General features: G+C 43.7%; 1 protein-coding gene across 1 annotated transcript in view; it reads left to right on the top strand.

Moving 5' to 3' along the window:
* The window catches only part of RFX8 (regulatory factor X8), a 58,325-nt gene that overhangs the window by 25,440 nt on the left and 14,116 nt on the right, over nt 1–18,769 (top strand). The window contains exons 5-11 of the mRNA XM_090046650.1: nt 2,129–2,192; nt 3,234–3,344; nt 3,429–3,506; nt 7,666–7,779; nt 8,466–8,616; nt 12,191–12,249; nt 18,379–18,535. Of these exons, the coding sequence (XP_089902776.1) occupies nt 2,129–2,192; nt 3,234–3,344; nt 3,429–3,506; nt 7,666–7,779; nt 8,466–8,616; nt 12,191–12,249; nt 18,379–18,535 (734 nt within the window). The remainder of the gene's footprint in view (nt 1–2,128; nt 2,193–3,233; nt 3,345–3,428; nt 3,507–7,665; nt 7,780–8,465; nt 8,617–12,190; nt 12,250–18,378; nt 18,536–18,769) is intronic.

Below are 18,769 nucleotides of genomic sequence, written 5' to 3'. Positions count from 1 at the left end.
TTATCTCACCTTCCACCCTTTTTTCCTCCCCTTCCTTCCATTCTTCCTTTGTTTCCTTTCCTCCCTTCCCTCAGTTCTGTAGTCTCTTCCTCTTCCCTTTATTCTATTTCCCATTTCAACTCCCTTTCCCACTCCACAGTGTCACCCAAATTCATTAACAGGCATGGGTCAAAATACCTTGGTAACCTTCTGATCTTGTAACCAATCCCTCTACCCAAGTCTGTTTCTTTTTCCTCTTTTCACTTGCATTTTTATCTTTATTTGTCAAGCATGTTCTTCAGGTCAGGGACTATGCTCACTGCTGTTCTCTGCAGCCCTAGTGTACTTTTGGGCACTGGGTAAACAATAATAATGTTTGCTAGCCATAGAGTCATATAAATGGTAATATTTCCATGACGGAGATCAGACAGGTATTTACACTTAATTATCCTTGAGCTTTTATCTGGCTGTTGCTAAGCACGAGAGCGCTACTCCTTGTCTGTTTCTAGGCAGCAGCAACTCTCACACTTGCAGGATGCCTGACTGGTCCTGATGAAGGGGAGTAGCTCCAAAACCAGCATGCTGTGCCAGCCAGCCTATTGAGCGAGAGTACTGCTGATATGTGTTGCCATAGTAGCAGCAGTACAAGATACAGCTGGCTGCCTTCTTGAGCAGAGCAGGAACTGGAAATATTCATTAATTTTGTTTTACATTTTTCAGAGACCTGCAAAAATACCAAAAGAAAACACAGCAAATCTTTCTAGTTTTGCATTGTTCTTCTTGTTCATCCACACACTTTAAAACATCTAGAGAACAGGCTAGTGATGGCACCAGAGTAAAGGAGTTAAATATATTCCCGAACACTGACAATCATAAGGAGGTCCCCCACAATGGCCTTTGGTGGACAGCTTCATTGTTCTGGTGGAGCGCAGGTTTCCTGGCACGTCATAGTGGCAGAAGGAGAGATGATTTCTCTAATAGCTAAGGACAATCCCACATGGATAACTTTGCACTTCCAGGCGGAGACCTTGAATTAGCCCTTGTCCTTAATGAGGAATACATGCAGACAGCAAGCCACTGTTTTGATGTGTTTGTAGTGACTTGCATTTTTAAGTTGACAAGCTACTCCTTTTTGTCCTTGGAGGACCTTTTACAGAGTCTGTGGCAACTCCCCTATTTCTAATGATTTACAGTAACGAAGCTGTAAAGTCATAAATGTGTGGAATGCTATGGTGAAGTTGATGACAGCCCTAATCCAGGCTTCTGGTCAGTCACAAGTGCAAGTGCATATTTTTCACAGCCTTGAAAATGGCCCTAGAAACACTGAGGAGTCCAAAAAGGACCACCAAACACTAACTGATTTTGCAGTCAGTGAGCAGGTGTCCTCAACAGATGGCATTGTTATGGAGGAGGCAAGTTCTTCACACTGCTTCTCTCTTTCTGTCAGCATTACCCTTGCCTTGTCTGAGATCAGCTACAGTAAGCCAGGCTGGGGGGAGAGCTGTACAATGGTGCTGCTTAGATCTGATGTAGAAGAGGCAGTGCTGTATATTGTGTACACATTCCTGGCATTTCAGTCTGTCACACCAGCTTCCTCAGTAAATCCACTGAAATGTCAAGGATGTGGGACACCATGGAAACACTACAAATAAAGTTGAAGCCATACTCCCTGGTCTGAATAATTTACTATCTGACTTAACAATTAAAGGGTGGGGGAAGGGAATATGTTACACAATCAAAGCAATTAGGGTGATGAACAGTGCATCCTTTATTATTTACATCATTGCCATTCTTTTGTTCAGTTGGTTTGTTGCAAAGGTGTTACATCCACTAACCCAAACAATGAATTTGTATAGGAAATCAAAAAACTTGAGCAGGCATCTTTGTACTTTAAAATGACCAGTATAATGCTGTTTGTATAATGGCTCAAGATTTTTTCGTAAAACAAAGATCAGACAGACCCATTAGAAAATCAATGCATAAACTACAAATTGTGGGGCTGGGTGGCAAGGCAGAGTGGTTTTTTATCCCACAAACTGCCGTGTCAGCTTCAAGCTAATGACCTAGACAGAGATCTCATTTTTTCCCTAAAGATGTAAGACACTGACACAACTTTAAAATTGTTTTTATGTTGTACATTTCACTACAGTGCAGATGTATCCAGTTCTGAGGATGTAGCTTATTATCAGAGTGATGACCACACAAAAGGAACAGTGAGTGTTAGATATATCAGGTGTACTATAAAACAGAGAACCATGTGTTTAATTAGCTAAAAACCACTGTATGTCATGCATTAATGAACTACAGCTTGCCTGTGATGCACTCTGAAATATTCTTTCTCTATGTATAGTCTCAGTAAGTGGTTACATATTCCACCTTCCCATATCCTTCACCTTCTGCTACCAGTGTCTGCAGTGGCTATGCTCACTATGACAACTGTGGTTATTAGACCCCACATGTAAATTTATGGGCACAGCCTGATTTGTATGGGGCCCTCAAAAAAATTCACTCCTGCAAGTCTTTGGGCTAGTGAGCCAATGCCATTTCAATTTAATCAGAGTTTATTGGTATGATAAGCACCCACATACTGCAAAGGATAAAACAGGAGACATTTTTTACTAGCAGGGATTGAGAGAAAGTTCACCTATGTGGGCAAACATTTCTCTAATAACTGTGTTATTTGTTAACAATTCTTTGACATTAGAATGTTTGAAAGTCAGACAACAGGATGTGATCAATAAAGGAAAACTGATCAAACTGAGGGAATCAAGGACAGGGGAAATGTTCCTTATTTTTGTAGAGCATCCAAATGTGGTACTCAGTGCATTACAAGTGTATGCAGTGCAAGCTGATGAAAAATTTGCTGCAGAATTTCCCTTGTATAGCAAATCTGGGTATCCTTAACACCATTTAGAATATCACAGTTATGATAGCTTCACTATAGAAAATTAGCTTGGATATGCACGTCACTAAATATATCCTTTTAGTTAAAATAAATCTTACAGTTTTTTATGCTCTGGACATCTAGCTAGCCCACCCTTGTGCCTTTTACCCTGTGCCAACTTGTAATGAATAGACAGGAATTCCTCTAGGAAACTATTTGAGTGACTTGGATGATAACTTTATATTGAAATACCTTAATACAAGGAGAAATATTAGCAAAATAATTTTTCTTTTTTTCTATTTAAATATAAAAATATAAGACATACAACGAATGGAGTTATTAAAAAAGCAAGCTTTTAAATTGTTTCTAGCCTGGTATCAATTTGAACACAGAAAAAGATAAATTTGGAACATCTCTGACTGAATTCAGGAGATTTTCTTCTTGGGAGGAAGAACTGGGAAAGAAACACTCCTACGAAATGGTAAGTTTTGGCATTCAGTAATCAATAAAATTAGTTCTCGTCCTATGTGATCTTTTTATAGACTCTTTTGTTTGCATTCTCTAGGTTGCTTTGCTTGCTGATGAGTATTGCAGCTACTGTCAAGATATCTTACAGAATATGAGGAACAAAGAACTTGACAAGGTATCCTTTGTTTTAGCAAAATTTATTTAGGTAACAAGAATGGATGGTAGTGACAAAATTGTCTCCTTGTAATTTATTGACTTCATGACCTTACCTAAAGTACGTGGTTATACTTAGACAAGATGAACCTAAACATTTAAACCACTCTGGAATTCCTTTCTAACAATATGTATTTGCTCAGAATCTAATCTAGAGTCCTAGATGTGGAGCCACAAAAGGTGTCTAATTAGGACTTAGGTGGAATTTAGGCACTTCATTCTAAGAGTTCACGAGGTGCACCCAACAAGTTAGATACCTAAAAGTACAGAAGTGCTTCAGTTTATGTCAGTAATGTTCCCTAGGAATTAGAGGTACACTGATACATCAGTCCAATATCAGATCAGCACTGATTATAAAGAAAATTGATTGTATCGGAAATCAGCCTGCTCTTCCCAGCACGTGGGGGCTGGGCTTGGGACTGTGGGCCCACCCTTGGGGCTGTGCTTCCGGTGTGTGGGGACTGCTCTCAGGGTGGGTAGAGGCAGTGCTGGGAGAGGGGTTATGAGGAGGGGCCTACAGCCACCCCAAATTTCTCCATATCCCTCCTCCCGTAGCTCCTTCCCAGCACTGCCGCCACCCACCCCAAGTGCAGCCCTCATGCACCAGGAGCACAGCCCCAAGTGCTGCCCCGCAGCCCCGAGCACAGCCTCCACACACCAGGCACAGCCCCAGCCCTAGTCCAAGGTGCAGCCCCCCCCCAACCACACAGATCCAGGGGCACACACCCCCTCCATGCTCTCCCAGGGTGTGCACAGCGGTGGGAGCTGCCTCCCACATCCCCTGGACAAGCTGTGGCTCCGTCTTGTGCCCCACCCCAACCCAGCCGGGCAGAACCTGCCCCAGCCCCACTCCCTCCTTCACCACAGGGCCCTTGATCAGCCCTCCTATGCCCCTCTCTTCCCCCCTCCCCTTCCACCACAACAAACTTACCAGCTGCTTACAGTTGTATTGGAAATTGGATCCGTGTCAGCTGATATGCCTCCTTAAAAATTGACTATCAGTATCAGCCCCCAAAATCTCTGTCAGTGCACTCCTACTAGGAATCTAGCATTCAGTTTCTGCATACACTGAGAATTGTTGCCATCTTGATAGGACTAGCATTTGTGTACCTATTTCAGGCCTACACTAACAGGGATTTTCAAACTACACGTTTTCCCTCCCACAAGTCTCCTCCCCACCCAGGGGTCCAATCTGATAGAACACATGATAGAGTACATGTCAAGATCACACCTAACACACTAACAGAAATGAACTCTACAAAAATACAACAACCATTCCCTATTAGAACAGCCTTTGGCCTAGTGGCTAAGGCATTCTGGACAGCAACATGTGGATTTGAATTCCTCAGTCTAAGCAGGGTCTAGAGCAGTGTTTCTTAGCCGGGGTGCCACATCACTCTGGGGTGCCATGAGATCTTTTCAAGAGTGTCATTGAGTGCCATGTGATATAGAACATAGGTGTGCAAACACCTATACATAGTTCATGAAGTAAACCCAGAGATTTAAAATCAGAATCCATTGTGTCAAAAACATTCTGACCTGTTGTGGTCTTTCTGAGTTCTTTGCAACAGAACTGTTCTATTATTTTTCCATAATCAGAAAATGAGTGAAAGCTAAGAACTGATATTTTCTGAGTCCAACTAAGGATGCCTTGGTTCTAAAAAGGTTTAGACCCTAAGTCTCACCCATTTTGGGTAAGAGTTCTAACAATTGAATAAAAGGGGAGCACCTTGCCACTTGATGTAAAGGAAAGAAGGGACCATGGCTTTGTTTTTGAAAGGAATGATATAGGCAGCTAACTAGGAGAGGTTTTGAGCTGCAAATCCTAGTTTGTCAAAGCTATCTCCTTGCAATCCAGGGTTAGGCATCAAAGCCTTGAGAGCAGCAGAATTCAACGCGCTCCTCTCTCTAACATTTTCTGTTAGCTATCTTAGTCAGCTACCTGTTTTAAATCTCATTCTAAGACACCTGATTCTCTCCATGCATTGTATGGGGATTTAAACACTTAACGCAGGGCTGTGGACTCCAAATCAGGAGCTAAGCTCCTAGGTCCCTTTTGTAGAACTTGACCCTAGTGTCTAGTCTGAGTAGTTCAGAGAAAATAGTCTTTCCCTCAGCCTCTACCCATGGCCATGCGGTACTATCTGTCCAGTAGTAAAGTAGGCCCCTGTGCCATAATGCACCCCTGTTTTGAGGAAAGGTCTATACAGTCCTTGTCATAGTAGCTCCTCTGGCTCTTCCATTCACAGATGTAGTGGGGGAAGCCACAAATCTACTCCTTGAGCTCAAGGTTATCTTTTTGTTTAGAGGAATTGTACCACTGAATCTAACAGTGGGTTCCTTGGGGTCATGGAATTAAGGTATGCATTTCATGCTACAGATAGATTTCTTTTTCTGTCCCAACAGGTTTCATTCCCAGATCCCAAGCAATGTAAATGTTATTAAAGTTATCCTCATAATTAGTTCTTGTTTTTCACCTTAAAAGATATATTATGAATATTGGCATGTCAATTGTATTGGTTATTTACAGCTAATTATACATATGCTAAGTAATCTATACAGATATGCTTGAGTTAAAACACTTCTTAAGGACCAGATATTTACTCTCAACAAAAATCCAAAAGCTCGGGGAATGACAAAGAACAAGGCTTCTGCCTTGTGTTTAAGCTGATTTGTCTAGAAAGAAGAGTTAAGCAGGGGTGTGTAGAACTGCTCTTCTGAAATCTATATTTTATACTAAATCATTTAACACCTTTATCTGGAAGCACATTTACATTTCTTGTATCTTTCCCCCCATTTTTAATCTTTCTTTCTGAAGTTTAACATTAAGTTTAACCTGGGCTAGGGACAGACATTCAAAAAGTCTGAGCCTGAATTGATTCGATCTTTTCAGATTAGTCTAACCTGGCTAGGCTGAGCTGGTTTGTAACTGTACGGACATTCTCTCTGATCTAGGGTAATTTGGGCACATGCCTGCAGTGGCTCAGGCTAGAAGCCGGGGGTGCTAGAGCAGCCTTCCATAGTGCTGAGCTGAGAGGGGTGTGGTCAGGCCCTGGCAGGATGCTCTGATTAGGGAGGAGTGGCAACCCCCACCACCTGAGCATGCCTGCACCATCCCTACTCACTGCTCAAGGGCTGGGAGTGTTGCCGGACACCAGCCCCAGGCTAACACTCTGAGGTAAAGGTGTGGTGTGTAGTGCATGCATCTGTTGATGATACTGAGCTTTTCAATCTCCCTCTCCCTGCTTCTTCATACTGTCTATAAATCTGACAGGCCAGGGAGCCATCAGGGGGCTGATAAGTGTTTATCAGTGCATCAGCAAAACAAAAGCCTCTCTCATTAGTTCAAGCTCTTCTTAAACAGCTTTTTCCAAGGAAGAAATGGAGGGATATTACCAGCTAACTATTGATTAGCTCCAAAAAGCCCTAAGTGGACACTGTTCTATCCACCTGTCCCAGTGAAATTGGAGACACACACAGACAGACGCTGCTTAGCATTAGCTAGCATACTGCATGCCTAGGGTCCATGGGGCTGGGGTCCATGCTGTGGGAGGGAGGGAAGCGGGGACCCTGCTTGAGCAGCAAGCAGGGAAGGGGGGCAGGGGGAAGCAAGGCAGACCCTGCTGTTCCTGCAATCTCTGCTGGAGCTCTGGCTAAGGAGCAGAGGGGCAGGGCCAGCTCTGCTCTCTGGAGCTGCAAAGCTTCTGGGATGCTGGGGGACTCTGGTTTAACTTAAACCAGGTAGGGGTCTGGGACAGATAGTGCATAAACTGCTTTGACCCAAATCAGTTAAGTCTGATGCTACATTCAACCAGATTTATCTTAAACCCGTTTCAGCCATTTTGAAAAGGGTTTATGTGCACTGGACTTACGTTCTGTTACAGGTTTAAACCAGTTTCTGATCAGTTAAACCAGTTTATATGTAATGTCTGCCCCTGGCTCTGATGTTCTAACTTGTGCCTGCATCTGGGCTATGCCTGCCAGAAAACCAAAGAACCATAACCATTTCCATGGGAGCTCCTTTTTTTGCTGTTCTAAGAAGTGTTGTTTTTATTGTACTCTCTGTAGTACTCCATAAGTGTGAGTTCAAATGAAAATTAATTAATAACCTTATACCATAGGTGGAAGACTGTATCACATCTTTTTGGAAGTCTTTGCAGCCTGAAATAATAATACTCATGTCATTGCCAGACATGTCCCAGTTGTTTAAATGCTACGATAGACAGCTATTCAAGGTACTGCAGATGCACAATTGTTTATCCTAATTATTTTACAATCATATTTGTAAGATATTGCTACCTAAAAAAAATCACAATTGTTTATTACGTGCCTATACCATGGGAATTGTCTGAATTTTAAGCATTTTTTTGTATTCTGTGTTGAAACTTCATGTTTGGGATGTTCAAAGAAGCCTGTTGAGAGTTTGGCACTCAACTCTCAGTGAATGTCCATAGGCTCCTTTGAAAGTCCATGGCCTGCACTAGTGGAATGAATGTGGTTTTACAAGCTTGAGAGTACATATGACTGATAAGAATGAACATTTTATTATTGCTCTTTATCTTCTGTTTTTTCAATTTATATTTTTTATTTTGATGGCAGTATATGTTTTCTTATTTAAACATCAGGATCAAAACACTCAGTTCTTCAGCCATAGAATTTCAGTTTTACCTGAAACTGGTTATAATGATACAGGTAGATAATTTATTAAAGCAATGATGTTTAGGCATTTACAATTAGAATCTGTTCCTAATGTTATTAAAATCAGTGGAAGTTTAGCCATTCACTTCAGTGGAGGAAGAAACAGGTGTCCAATAGAATTACACTTATGGCATAAATCTGAATCATATCTCATGATGCTATAAACAGATGTAGCATATCAATTATATGAAATTTGTATATTCCCTATGACATTTTATTGCAGGAAATGGAGAGCATTCTGCTTCATGATTTCCTGGAAGATGTCTCTATACAATATTTAAAGTCCGTCAGATTGTTTAGTAAAAATGTTAGCATTTGGCTAGTTAGTGCGCTGGAAGATTTTCCGCTACTGCTACGGATGCTCAAAATAAAAGGTATGTTGCAGTATAATATGGAGATATTATAAGATAGGTAGATATGTAGGAAGGAAAGATATCCAAAACATAATGGTCAATCTGCTTTTAGGCTTAATTTACTCTATAAAGATGACTATATTACAAAACTATTTTTTAAATGAACTTGAAAAACTGTCAGATTGGATAACTGTGATAAAGGGATTAGTTGCCTGCTACCAAAAGACATAGTTTTGTATAATTAACAAAAAGGAGCGGGGAATATGCCCATTTCATGCTGTCCATGCTAATCAAAACTCTATCAGTACCCCAGTATGATCACTTTTTGCAGCTAAAAATAACAGCAGATTTTGTCTTAAAGTTATATTGTATTACCAGTTTAGTAGTTTTGTAAATTTTAAATGACTAAGTGCAAATTTACCAGCAGGTAGATAGTGATAATGGTTTGTAAAGTTCTTATTTATTTGTGAAATTATTAGACTCAGGGCTGGTAACTGCTATTTTATTAAGGCTCTCTGACACTTCCCGTCATAAGGCTCTATTTTCAATTGCATATTACTTTTTCAAACTTTAACCATTGTTTTGCCCATGTTACTATAATCCTTGAGATCTTTTTTTTTTTGTAATACTCCAGCATCATCATGCTTTGGAGCACAAACTTTAAATTTGGTACTGGGGGAAGGAATTTAGATCAGGGATCTTCCACTGTTCTTATGACTATCCCCTCCAAATTGGGCCATGTTAAAGTCTTTGGACAGTATCATTTGCTCATTATTAGGGGTCTGTCCAACTTGAGGAGGCAGCCAGCCAATTCTGTGGGCAGATTGCAGGGCCAGCTGCCATTTTTGAGGGCTTATCATAGTTGTGTGTGTGTGTGTGTGTGTGTGTGTGTGTGTGTGTGTGTGTGTGTGTGTGTGTGTGTGTGTGTGTGTGTGTGTGTGTGTGTGTGTGTGTGTGTCCCACCCATGCGTCTGATTGGTCAAGGGGCCCCAGTGGTCCTGCCCCTCACCACTGGTTGGCAAGAGCTGTCCATGATATGCCCTTGCCACTCATTGCTGATTGGTTGTGAAGGCTGTCTGTCATGTGGCCTTACCTGATCCCTGCTGACTTCTCTCCTGGGGCAGGGAGCTAGATTCAATGATCTTCCAAAGTCCCTTCCAGCCCTAGTGTCTATGAGTCTATGAATCTTCGGTTTCCCCCTGTGCCATCAGCTCCCACTTTCCCCTTCCCCACTGGTGGGCTATGAAGCCTGGCCACAGTGCCATGGGGAGTGCTGGCTCCCTCTGAGGAGCCAGAATTTTATTTTCAGTAAGTTTTCTTTTTTCCATGGATTTTGCAGACATTGCCTGCTTTTGCAGACGATTCCAGATTTTGCATTTTCTGCTAATTCTCTGAAATCACAATTTTGGTAGGTCCCTACTGATACTCAGTAAAGACTCAAGAGTTTAATAGATAAAATCACTAAAGATTCTCCTGAATATCTAAAGATTACCTTTAAACAGCTCCTACTGCTGAGCACTGCCTATGTATCATCCCCACAGTGAGATTTGCTTCAGGCCAGAGCAGCAAGGACAAAGCCCAATTTTTCCCTTTCATGGCTGTTCCCAGCTACTCCAGGCTGGGTGGGGCCTAGAACTAGGAGTGACAGTAGAAACCCTGTACATCAAATGAGCCCACTGGAGGTAGGATGGAAGAAAAGCTATTTGATTCAAATCCGAACAAGGCATAGGCGAAACAGCAAGGAGGAAAAGGAATAGATTGGAAGGAGTCTATTGAGACTGGGAGTGTACAAGGAGATGAGAAACTGCAACTGAGAGCTGGAGAGGAAAAACTAGACAGGGATATTGGGACAGGAAACCAAGAAGAGAAGCTGGAAATGACTGGGACTTGTTGCGGGGACTGGGATTGGAAGCCAGGAGGACAGTAACACAACCAACTGTGAAAGTGGAGCACTGAAATCAGTTGAGGAACTGTGGTGGAGTGGGAAGACTAGACTGTCTGGACAAAAAACTGAAACTAGAAACCAGTGGGAATGAATGGGTAAGGTGATGAAGAAACTGATCTGAAAAGGACTTGGGCTGCTAAGGGAGAAGGAGGAGGAGGACCTTCCTACCTTTTAGCTAAACAGTTAGTGGTTTGGGCACTTGTCTAGGGAGTGAGAGACCCATGTTCTGTGCTCCCCTCATCATCCCACCATGGATTTGCAGGTCCAAAAGCATCTTGTATGGAAGCTTATGCAGGACAAGAAGAAAAGGAAACAAATGCGTGTGTGGCTTAGTGAAACGCTGCACTTCAAAGTGAAGTGTTCTGGGTTCTAGCTGCTGACAGTATTGGCTTCTGCATTTTGCTCTAATAGCCTTTGGATAGACAGCCATGGGCCAGAGAGTAAATGACCAGAGTAGATCCCTTCAGAGCATACTCTGAGAGACAGGGAAGTTATAGAAAGGGGAGCAAGATGTAAAATCTATATAAGTGGCCCTTAATTCCACTTATGTGATCAAGTTTAGCTGTGTAAGTGCTATTTACCGACCTAAAAGGGAGTTGGATTTGGGCCTGTCTTAGATTGGGCACTCAAAATTAGTGAATGCTTTTGACCTTAATCACTTAGTGCCTCACTTCCCATTTGTAGGTTGTGGCTAACACCATCCTTTTTCCCCATGAGGGTTTTTGAAGATAATTAATGTTTGCAAAGCTCTCAGGTACTATAGTGATGAGCACATGAGGAAATTAAAAATTCTGTCTTCAGAGCAAGATATGCATAGTGTATAATAAATAAAGTCCATTTACTGAAGAGTGAGGATAAACAAGATATTGAATAGGCTCACATTAAGTGAGTACCATCCATCCTGTGCACTGAATGAAGCAAGGTTCCTATGGATAAAATAGTGCATGATTGTATAACTGAAAACATCATAATGCATGTAAACAAGGAGGATGAGCTGAAGTTGCATAAGCAACCTTAATTCTGGCATATCCTAACTTTTGAACACTTGGCTTGGCATCCTTAATACTGTTCTTTTAACATAGATATCCTTGGACTTCTGGTTCACATGGTTTGCATAGTCTTAGAAGACCAAGAGCCCAAATCAAAGGAAAATACAGCTTAGCTGGAATGTTCTCTAACTTGTTTTATAGTATCATTGGCTATCTCTGTACCTCAAAATTATATTTTTAATTTTTTTTATCCTTAGATCAGACAGGGACCTCTTAAGTTTTGTATAGTGTCCAGCATATAATTTAGTATTTACCCTTCACAGCTGTAAAAGCTGAAAGGTGAATATTTAAAATGTTAAAAATCAAAAGATGTCTAATGAATGTTCTTTTAATTGTTGTTAAGTTGTAATATGAATGTACATTGCTGTAAGATAAGAAGAAAAAAGTGTTGATTGGAAATGCTGAGGTTTCATCATGGCCATATTGATCTGAGGTATAGGGAACAGTGTTCACAGGGCAGCTCCTGTTTGCTAACTGCAAGCTTTAGAGTGATGGAGCTTGATACTGCAAGATGCTGGCTGAGTGCCCTCTCTAAGCTCTGAGTTAGCTTGTCTTCATTAGTGTCCTTTAGGATGTAAAATGGCCTCTTTTTCTTTAACAGAAGTCACTGTTTTTGTGAAAAGAATAAGAAGAAAGACGTATCTTTCTAATATGGTGAAGGTATGTTCCAGGTACTTTTAAAAAAAGAATCCATGAAGCACTCACGCCTAAGTCTAACCTAATTCATACCTTACTGTAGGAATATCACAGTAAAGCAGTTCTTTATGTTTGTTTACTGCCTTAACTAACTGATTGGTGATTACATCATGCCTTGCCTTCCCCTCTCCACCAAAACTACACACCAAGGGCACTCTCTTTGGCATTCTTTCCTACTCTGGATCCCGAAGAAATCTCTCTGATAGAATCGGGGACCTACGCTGTGGAAAGCAATAGACTGACCAGTTTAAGGCAGGTGGATGACATTGAGGATAACAATGGTAGCCACACATTTTCCTCCCTATGACCCAAGAAATTAATCAGAAAAGGTAATAGAGCCCCACTTGACTCTGTGGCCACTCTAAAGGAGATGAATTGCCAAAGAACAGGGGAAGGGGCCTGCAAACCAGGCCATCCCTAGCTACTGGTATTTTTCCATACTGGGCAAAATAATTGTTGCTCCTCTGTCCTCCCCATTCACGTAGCTGACTGTGCCAACTACTCAGAAGCTGCTGATCACTAAATCAGCTCTAGACAGGCACTCTTTTTTCTTCCAGCTCAGCCACCCTCTGTGAGGATAGGAAGTGCTTATTTTGTCTTCAAGGACTCAAGCTTTGCCTCTACATCATGGATGGGCAAAGTCCAGCCCGCAAGCTGGATCCAGTCAGCAGTGGACTCCATTTCCCAGCGGTCCCTGTGTATGGCTGGGGCCATCTGCAGCTGTGCGTGAGGCTGAGGCTGGGGTTGCCATGGAGACCAGCCTCAGCCGTGCTGGCAGGGCACATGGAGGAGCAGGGTAGGAGGCTGCTCCAGAGCTGCTCGGATCTTTAGTGGGGGCAGCTTGCTCCAGAGCCAGGGCAGAGCCACAATGATAGGCAGATTAATGGATGGGCCAGCTGGGCACCAGCCCAGGGGCCTCTACCAGTTCAGGACCCCAGGATCTTCATCACCAGGGAAGTGGAAGCTGCAGTTTTAAACTCAGCATCTGTTTTTGTCTCCCAACAGGGAGACAAAAATGGCACCAAGTTTAAAACCACAGCTTTCCCATTTGCTTCCCTGGGACCTGGAAGCAGGGCCCCTCCATCAATGGGGCAGGGCTGGGGCTGGGCCAGGAGAGCCATGCCATGCCTGGGGGAGGTGGCAGTGCACCAGGTGGGGAGGGGGCCTAGCTGAGCCAAGAGAGCTACAGCCTACCGTGCCCGGGGTGGGGAGGAGCGCTCCGGGCTAGGCCTGGTCAGGAGCACCGCACTGCACTGCACCTTTGTGGGTGGCAGTGCTGGGAGGACCTTGGGGGCTATAGCTCCCCAAATTCATCATAGCCCTCCTGTGGCCACCCCTCCCAGTGCTGCAGCCTTCCCGCAGAGACACAGCATAGCACTCCTGGCCCAACCCAGCTCAGCCCAGCCCTCTGCATCTACATGGCTGCACAGGACACCTGGGCAGCAACTCCCTGCAGGTAAGCGTAATAGGGGCTGGGTGGGGAGCTAGTCTGAGCTGCAGGCAGCTCGAAGTGGTAGGGGGTGAGGGAGGGCTGCCCCCGTGTGATCAAGAGTGGGGAAGGGAGGAAGACCTGTAAGGGAAAAGTGTGTGTGTGTATGTATCTGACCGTCTGTCTGTGTATGTGTGTGTGTCTTCATGGCATGGAGAGTGTGTTTTTTGTCTGTGTCCATGTGAAGAGAGTGAGAGTAAAGTGTGCATGCCTGTGTGTGTGCACACCTGTGTGTGTGCATGTGTGTATACATTCAGCCGGAGCAGGGAGAAGAGGCTGGCATGTGCCCCCTGCAGCCTGGTGGGGTCCATGTGGCCTCCCCCAACAGCACTAGGTGAGAAGGGGCCCCTTCCTCCCCCCTCCGCAGCCCAGCTCCCAAGGGGGAGCCAGAGCAAGGCCAGCCTCGGCTGTACTGCTGGGCTGCAGGAGTCAGACACCTTGGGACCCCCGCACCCACCCCGCCCCAAGTTGGGGGCAGGAAATGAGACAAAGCTGCGGCTTGTCTGGGGGTTGTGGGGAGAGGGTGGTAGTTCCTGCCACTGCACACATCCCAGAAGGCACGGGAGGGGTGTGCACCGGTATCTGCATGGGGCAGGGCAGCTGCCACTGCAGGTTGGAGCCAGGGCAGCACCAGACTCTTCCCAGTGGGGGGCCTGGCCTGTGCTGGGATGGGTGGCAGTGGTGCTGGGTGGGGGTGTGGGGGGGCTACAGTGAATTTTCAGGTGGCTGCACCTTCCCCCAGAGCCCCTTACCTGCACCACCACTGCAGTTCCAGCTCCAGCATGCAGTGGCAGCCCGACCTGCCCCCTGCAGGAGATCCAGGGGCACACGCCTCCCAGAGTGTAACAGCAGGAGCCACCCCCCCCCCCCAGATAAGCCGCTCACAGATCAGTCCCACACCCCACCAGCTGTACAGCACCTGCTCCTCCCCTAGCCCCAGGCTCCCCCAGCCCCACTCCCTCCCTCACCACTTCCTGCGTGACCCTCCTTACCCTGCTGCAGCCACCGAAAGCCCATGGCCAAGCTGCCTTGTGGTCCTACCTTTGCCCCACATTTGGGGGGGCTAAGCCCTGTTAACCCCGTCCTTGGCCACCTATAAGGGGGCCTCCAATTTTGTGTTTGGCCAGGGCCCCAGTACCCCTAAATCCTCATCTGGCCATGATTTATAGCCTGCATGCTCTGGGCAGAGGTATGCAAGCAGGGGATTGTGGCTGTGCCCCAGCTCCTTGCAGAGGTGACAGCCTGGTCTGAAGCAGGGGTAGAGCCATGATCCCCTCCTTGCGCACCGCTGCCTGGAGCATGCAGGCTACAGATTATGACTCTGCCCTGGCTCCAGAGCAAGCTGCCCCCCATCGCAAGGCCCCAGCTGCTCCAGAGCAGCAACCTGCTCTGCTATGCCACATGCCCTGCCAGCAGGGCTGAGACTGGTTCCATGGCAACCCCAGCCTTGAGCTTTCACAGCAGTAGCTGTGGCTGGGGTCTCCCTGGAGACCAGCCCCAGCCATGCAGGCAGGGGCTGCTGGGAAATGGAGTCTGGGTACAAGGCAGATCAGCCATTTTGCCCACCTCTGCTCTACATGGATCCTGGGGGTATGCCAGGGGTGGCACCAAGCCTTAAGCCATTTCCACTGATTAGTGCCACCCTCCCTCATTTGACAGGACATTCTAAGGAAATCTCTGCAAGTTAACCATCACTGAGCTTCCTTCTTTAGGGTTATTTGGGGTTTTGCATGCAGGGAGAGGGCCTGAAACACAAAACAGGAGATCTGTGACAGTATGTGTCTCCTGCCCCTTCTTGTCCTATAGTGTTATTCTTCCTACATAAAATAACCAGAAACTCCAGCAAGAAGCTCTTCTTTTAATCCTCCAACCCAAAATGTCTTCCTCCTACACCTACAAGGTTTGTTCCTGAGGTGCTAAGAATGCTTACCTCCCAGTGACTGCAGTAGTTCTTAAGGGTGCTGATTACATCAGAAGAACAGGCCCATGCATATTCTTCAGTATTGTGCCTTGCATACACCTAGAGCATGACCTGCAAGAATCCCAAGTGCCTACAATTCACACTGATTCAAATTCATTTGTTTTAACTCATCTTTCTTCACTGTACTTGAGCTCTGTTGTTAGGGAGCCGGCTGCAACTTTCTGATTCTCCACTGCCCACTACTAATGCATATTAAAGCTATTAGGGAGTCAGGTTTAGTTTGTGTCACTGGGCTTCATACAGAGTAAAATTCTTCTGGTGCAGGAGATCTTCATTGGCAGTATCTGGCTTTAGATTCTTAGGTTCACTTTGCACCATCTCTGCAGCACAAAGTGAACTTTGAAAACTGGAGATTCTGGGGCACCATACTGTGTACTCACAAACCAGACATTTCAGATCTAATTTTTATTTATAGCAGGGAAATATCTACAGCTCACCTGACTAAATTATATTTACACCCACCATAAGACCTCCTTAAACTACCAGAGAATCAAGTCTCTCATATATTTAAAAATATATATTTTAACAAGTGATATATATAATAAGTGTTTTAAAAATAAATCCTTTGAAAACCCTGGTAACAAATTCACCCTGTAGTCCAGGCATACGTTGAATTTTACCTGGAGATAAATTGGCAGCCTCCATCTGTCACTGTCTTCCAAGTGAGAAGCACCTGGTAATGACTGTGTCACTGCTGTTTGTGAATGATATAAATATAACCCCCACTTGTAGCATGCTTGGCAGCAATCTAGCCACCTGGTGAGGAAGCATGGATAATTATGGCCAGGTCAGCATTGGAAAGGAAGATGTTATCTACCCACCACATGTGGATAAAGCACACTTGGCATCTGTTTCTATCTAGACATCCAGAAGTAATAAGGTGGGAATACCCTTTGAGTGGGAAGTGTGGGTATAACTTCTGCCAGTTTTCCTGGTTGCTTCCTCCACTCTATAAGCATTATGTGTGGGTTGTCACCGTTAGCTTTCAGGTGCACAAGGTGGATCCGCATCAGGCGGATCTAAAGCAGTGTCCTTCAAATGGCATTAGGTTGTTGGAGAAAAAGACACAAATGAAGACAGTTTCAACTTAAGTAATAACCTAAGATATTGTAGTGTTCTTTTGGGGGTTTTTTTGGTCTTTTTCTCCATTTACACTTCCCCTACTCTATCTTCTGCTTTCCTAAACCTTTCGCTTGTGTACCCTCTAGACATTCGCACTGTGGTTGCATTGACATAAAGTGTCATTCTTTTATAACTGATCTCACAAAATCCTAGGAGTTCATAACAAATTTAAAAGCGGGCTACTACCTAGAAAAGCTAAAGAACTACTGATCTAAAGTAATAAAAAAGTATGATGGGGCCATCAGCAATGTGAAGGTGCCACAACTCATATTTCCTCATTGATGTTCATGGTCACATTCTCTTGCTTTTATCAGCAGCTATCAGAAATTTGGGGTCTTCTTATTTCCTGATGATAGAAAAAAGGAGGCCTGATTTGTAATTCAGATGCTTGCATTCTGGGATTTTTTGTTTGGGGGGTGGGGGTTGTGAGTCTGGAAACTCCAGATGGAACAGGGAGAGGAAAAACGTAGCCTGTAATTCTGCCCATAAGTGGTTGTTGCAATAAACTGGAATGCATGTGAAGTGGAATGTTATTGATAGTGTAGTAGAATTGGTTGAATAATAACTCCCTTCCACCCCCCAAAAAAATCCAGAAACAAACCATCAGGTTTGGAAAGATACATGAAAAGAAATGGGCTAGCTGCTGTCCAGTTCTGCTTGTAGGGTCATATTATGTAGTGTTCATGAGTATCCAGATGATTGCTGGGCCTTTGCAAAAATGTTTGCGAATCCTGAAAGTTTACTGAATTTTGACACAAGTAGTTATTCACCTAGGAGTCCACCTTGTGGAGTGTTATTAATTATGCATTTTACTATTCTACCCTTGAAAAAAGTTTTGGTCAGCAATCCAAAACAATGTCATGTGGTGTAGGTGACCAGTCACAAAAAACAAATAGACAATTCATAAACTATAGGTTGAAAATTGCAGAGCTAGTTGGTGAATACCTATAATAGAAAATACAGTCACTGACACTGAGAAATGGGGCACATTCTCAACTAATGCTATTTTTTGTTAATAATTCAACCAGCTTAATATTTCAGCTGTTAAAGGTTTGGGGTGTTAGGTTTTTTCTTTTTGCTTTTTTTTCTGAGCAGAAATGAAAAGCTGCTTTTAAATGTAATTAAGATTTACACATCTGGAATTGAGCCAAAGGTATTGAGGAAGCATTAGTTTTGATATGCCTTTTAATTCTTTGGATGTAAGTATCTTCTTTGACATAAGAGCAGCAGGTAAGGGTATTGATCTGCCTTTTTTTTTACTTGTCAACATTGCCTGCCTCACCATGCTCAAGATTATAACATGAGAAGTACATCTGTATTGCTGAATACACAATCTGTAGGTTCCTAACTAGATCATTAATGGTCATTTAGGCTCTGGATATATTGGTTGAATAATATCATTAAACTCCATATTCTAACTTATTAAATAAAAGGATACTTTTATGGCAGAGACTGAGGTCTTAAAAATGAAAGACATGAACTCTTTTCTTATTATCTATAGACAATGAGAATAGTCTTGAACAACAACAGCAGAGTCAGTGCTTTAAAATCAGACTTGAATGCTGTCCTCAGTCAGGAAATACTGGACATTCCTGGAAACACCTTGCAAAAGAAGTTTAAGCATGTAGATGGAATGGAAAGAGACTTGGAGCTCAAATGTAATGTTTTGTATCTCTTTTCCATTAATTGAAACTTGTAGTTGACATGCAATTAAAGCTTTACCATATCTTCTCTGTTTATTCATGAATCTGCCCTAACAGGAAGCATAATCTTGCTGTAACACTATTGGAAAAGGTCCAATAAAATTGAGATTGAAACATGGAGCGTTACTCTACAAGCACTGAAGTATAAGAATGACAAGGTTTCAGTTCTAGTTCTGTTGTGCTGCTTTC

Source organism: Crocodylus siamensis, chromosome 1 (genome assembly GCF_052110815.1).
Source record: "Crocodylus siamensis isolate JL-2025a chromosome 1, ASM5211081v1, whole genome shotgun sequence".
NCBI classification, from domain to species: Eukaryota; Metazoa; Chordata; order Crocodylia; family Crocodylidae; genus Crocodylus; species Crocodylus siamensis.
This window is presented reverse-complemented; position numbering and strand designations above follow the sequence as displayed.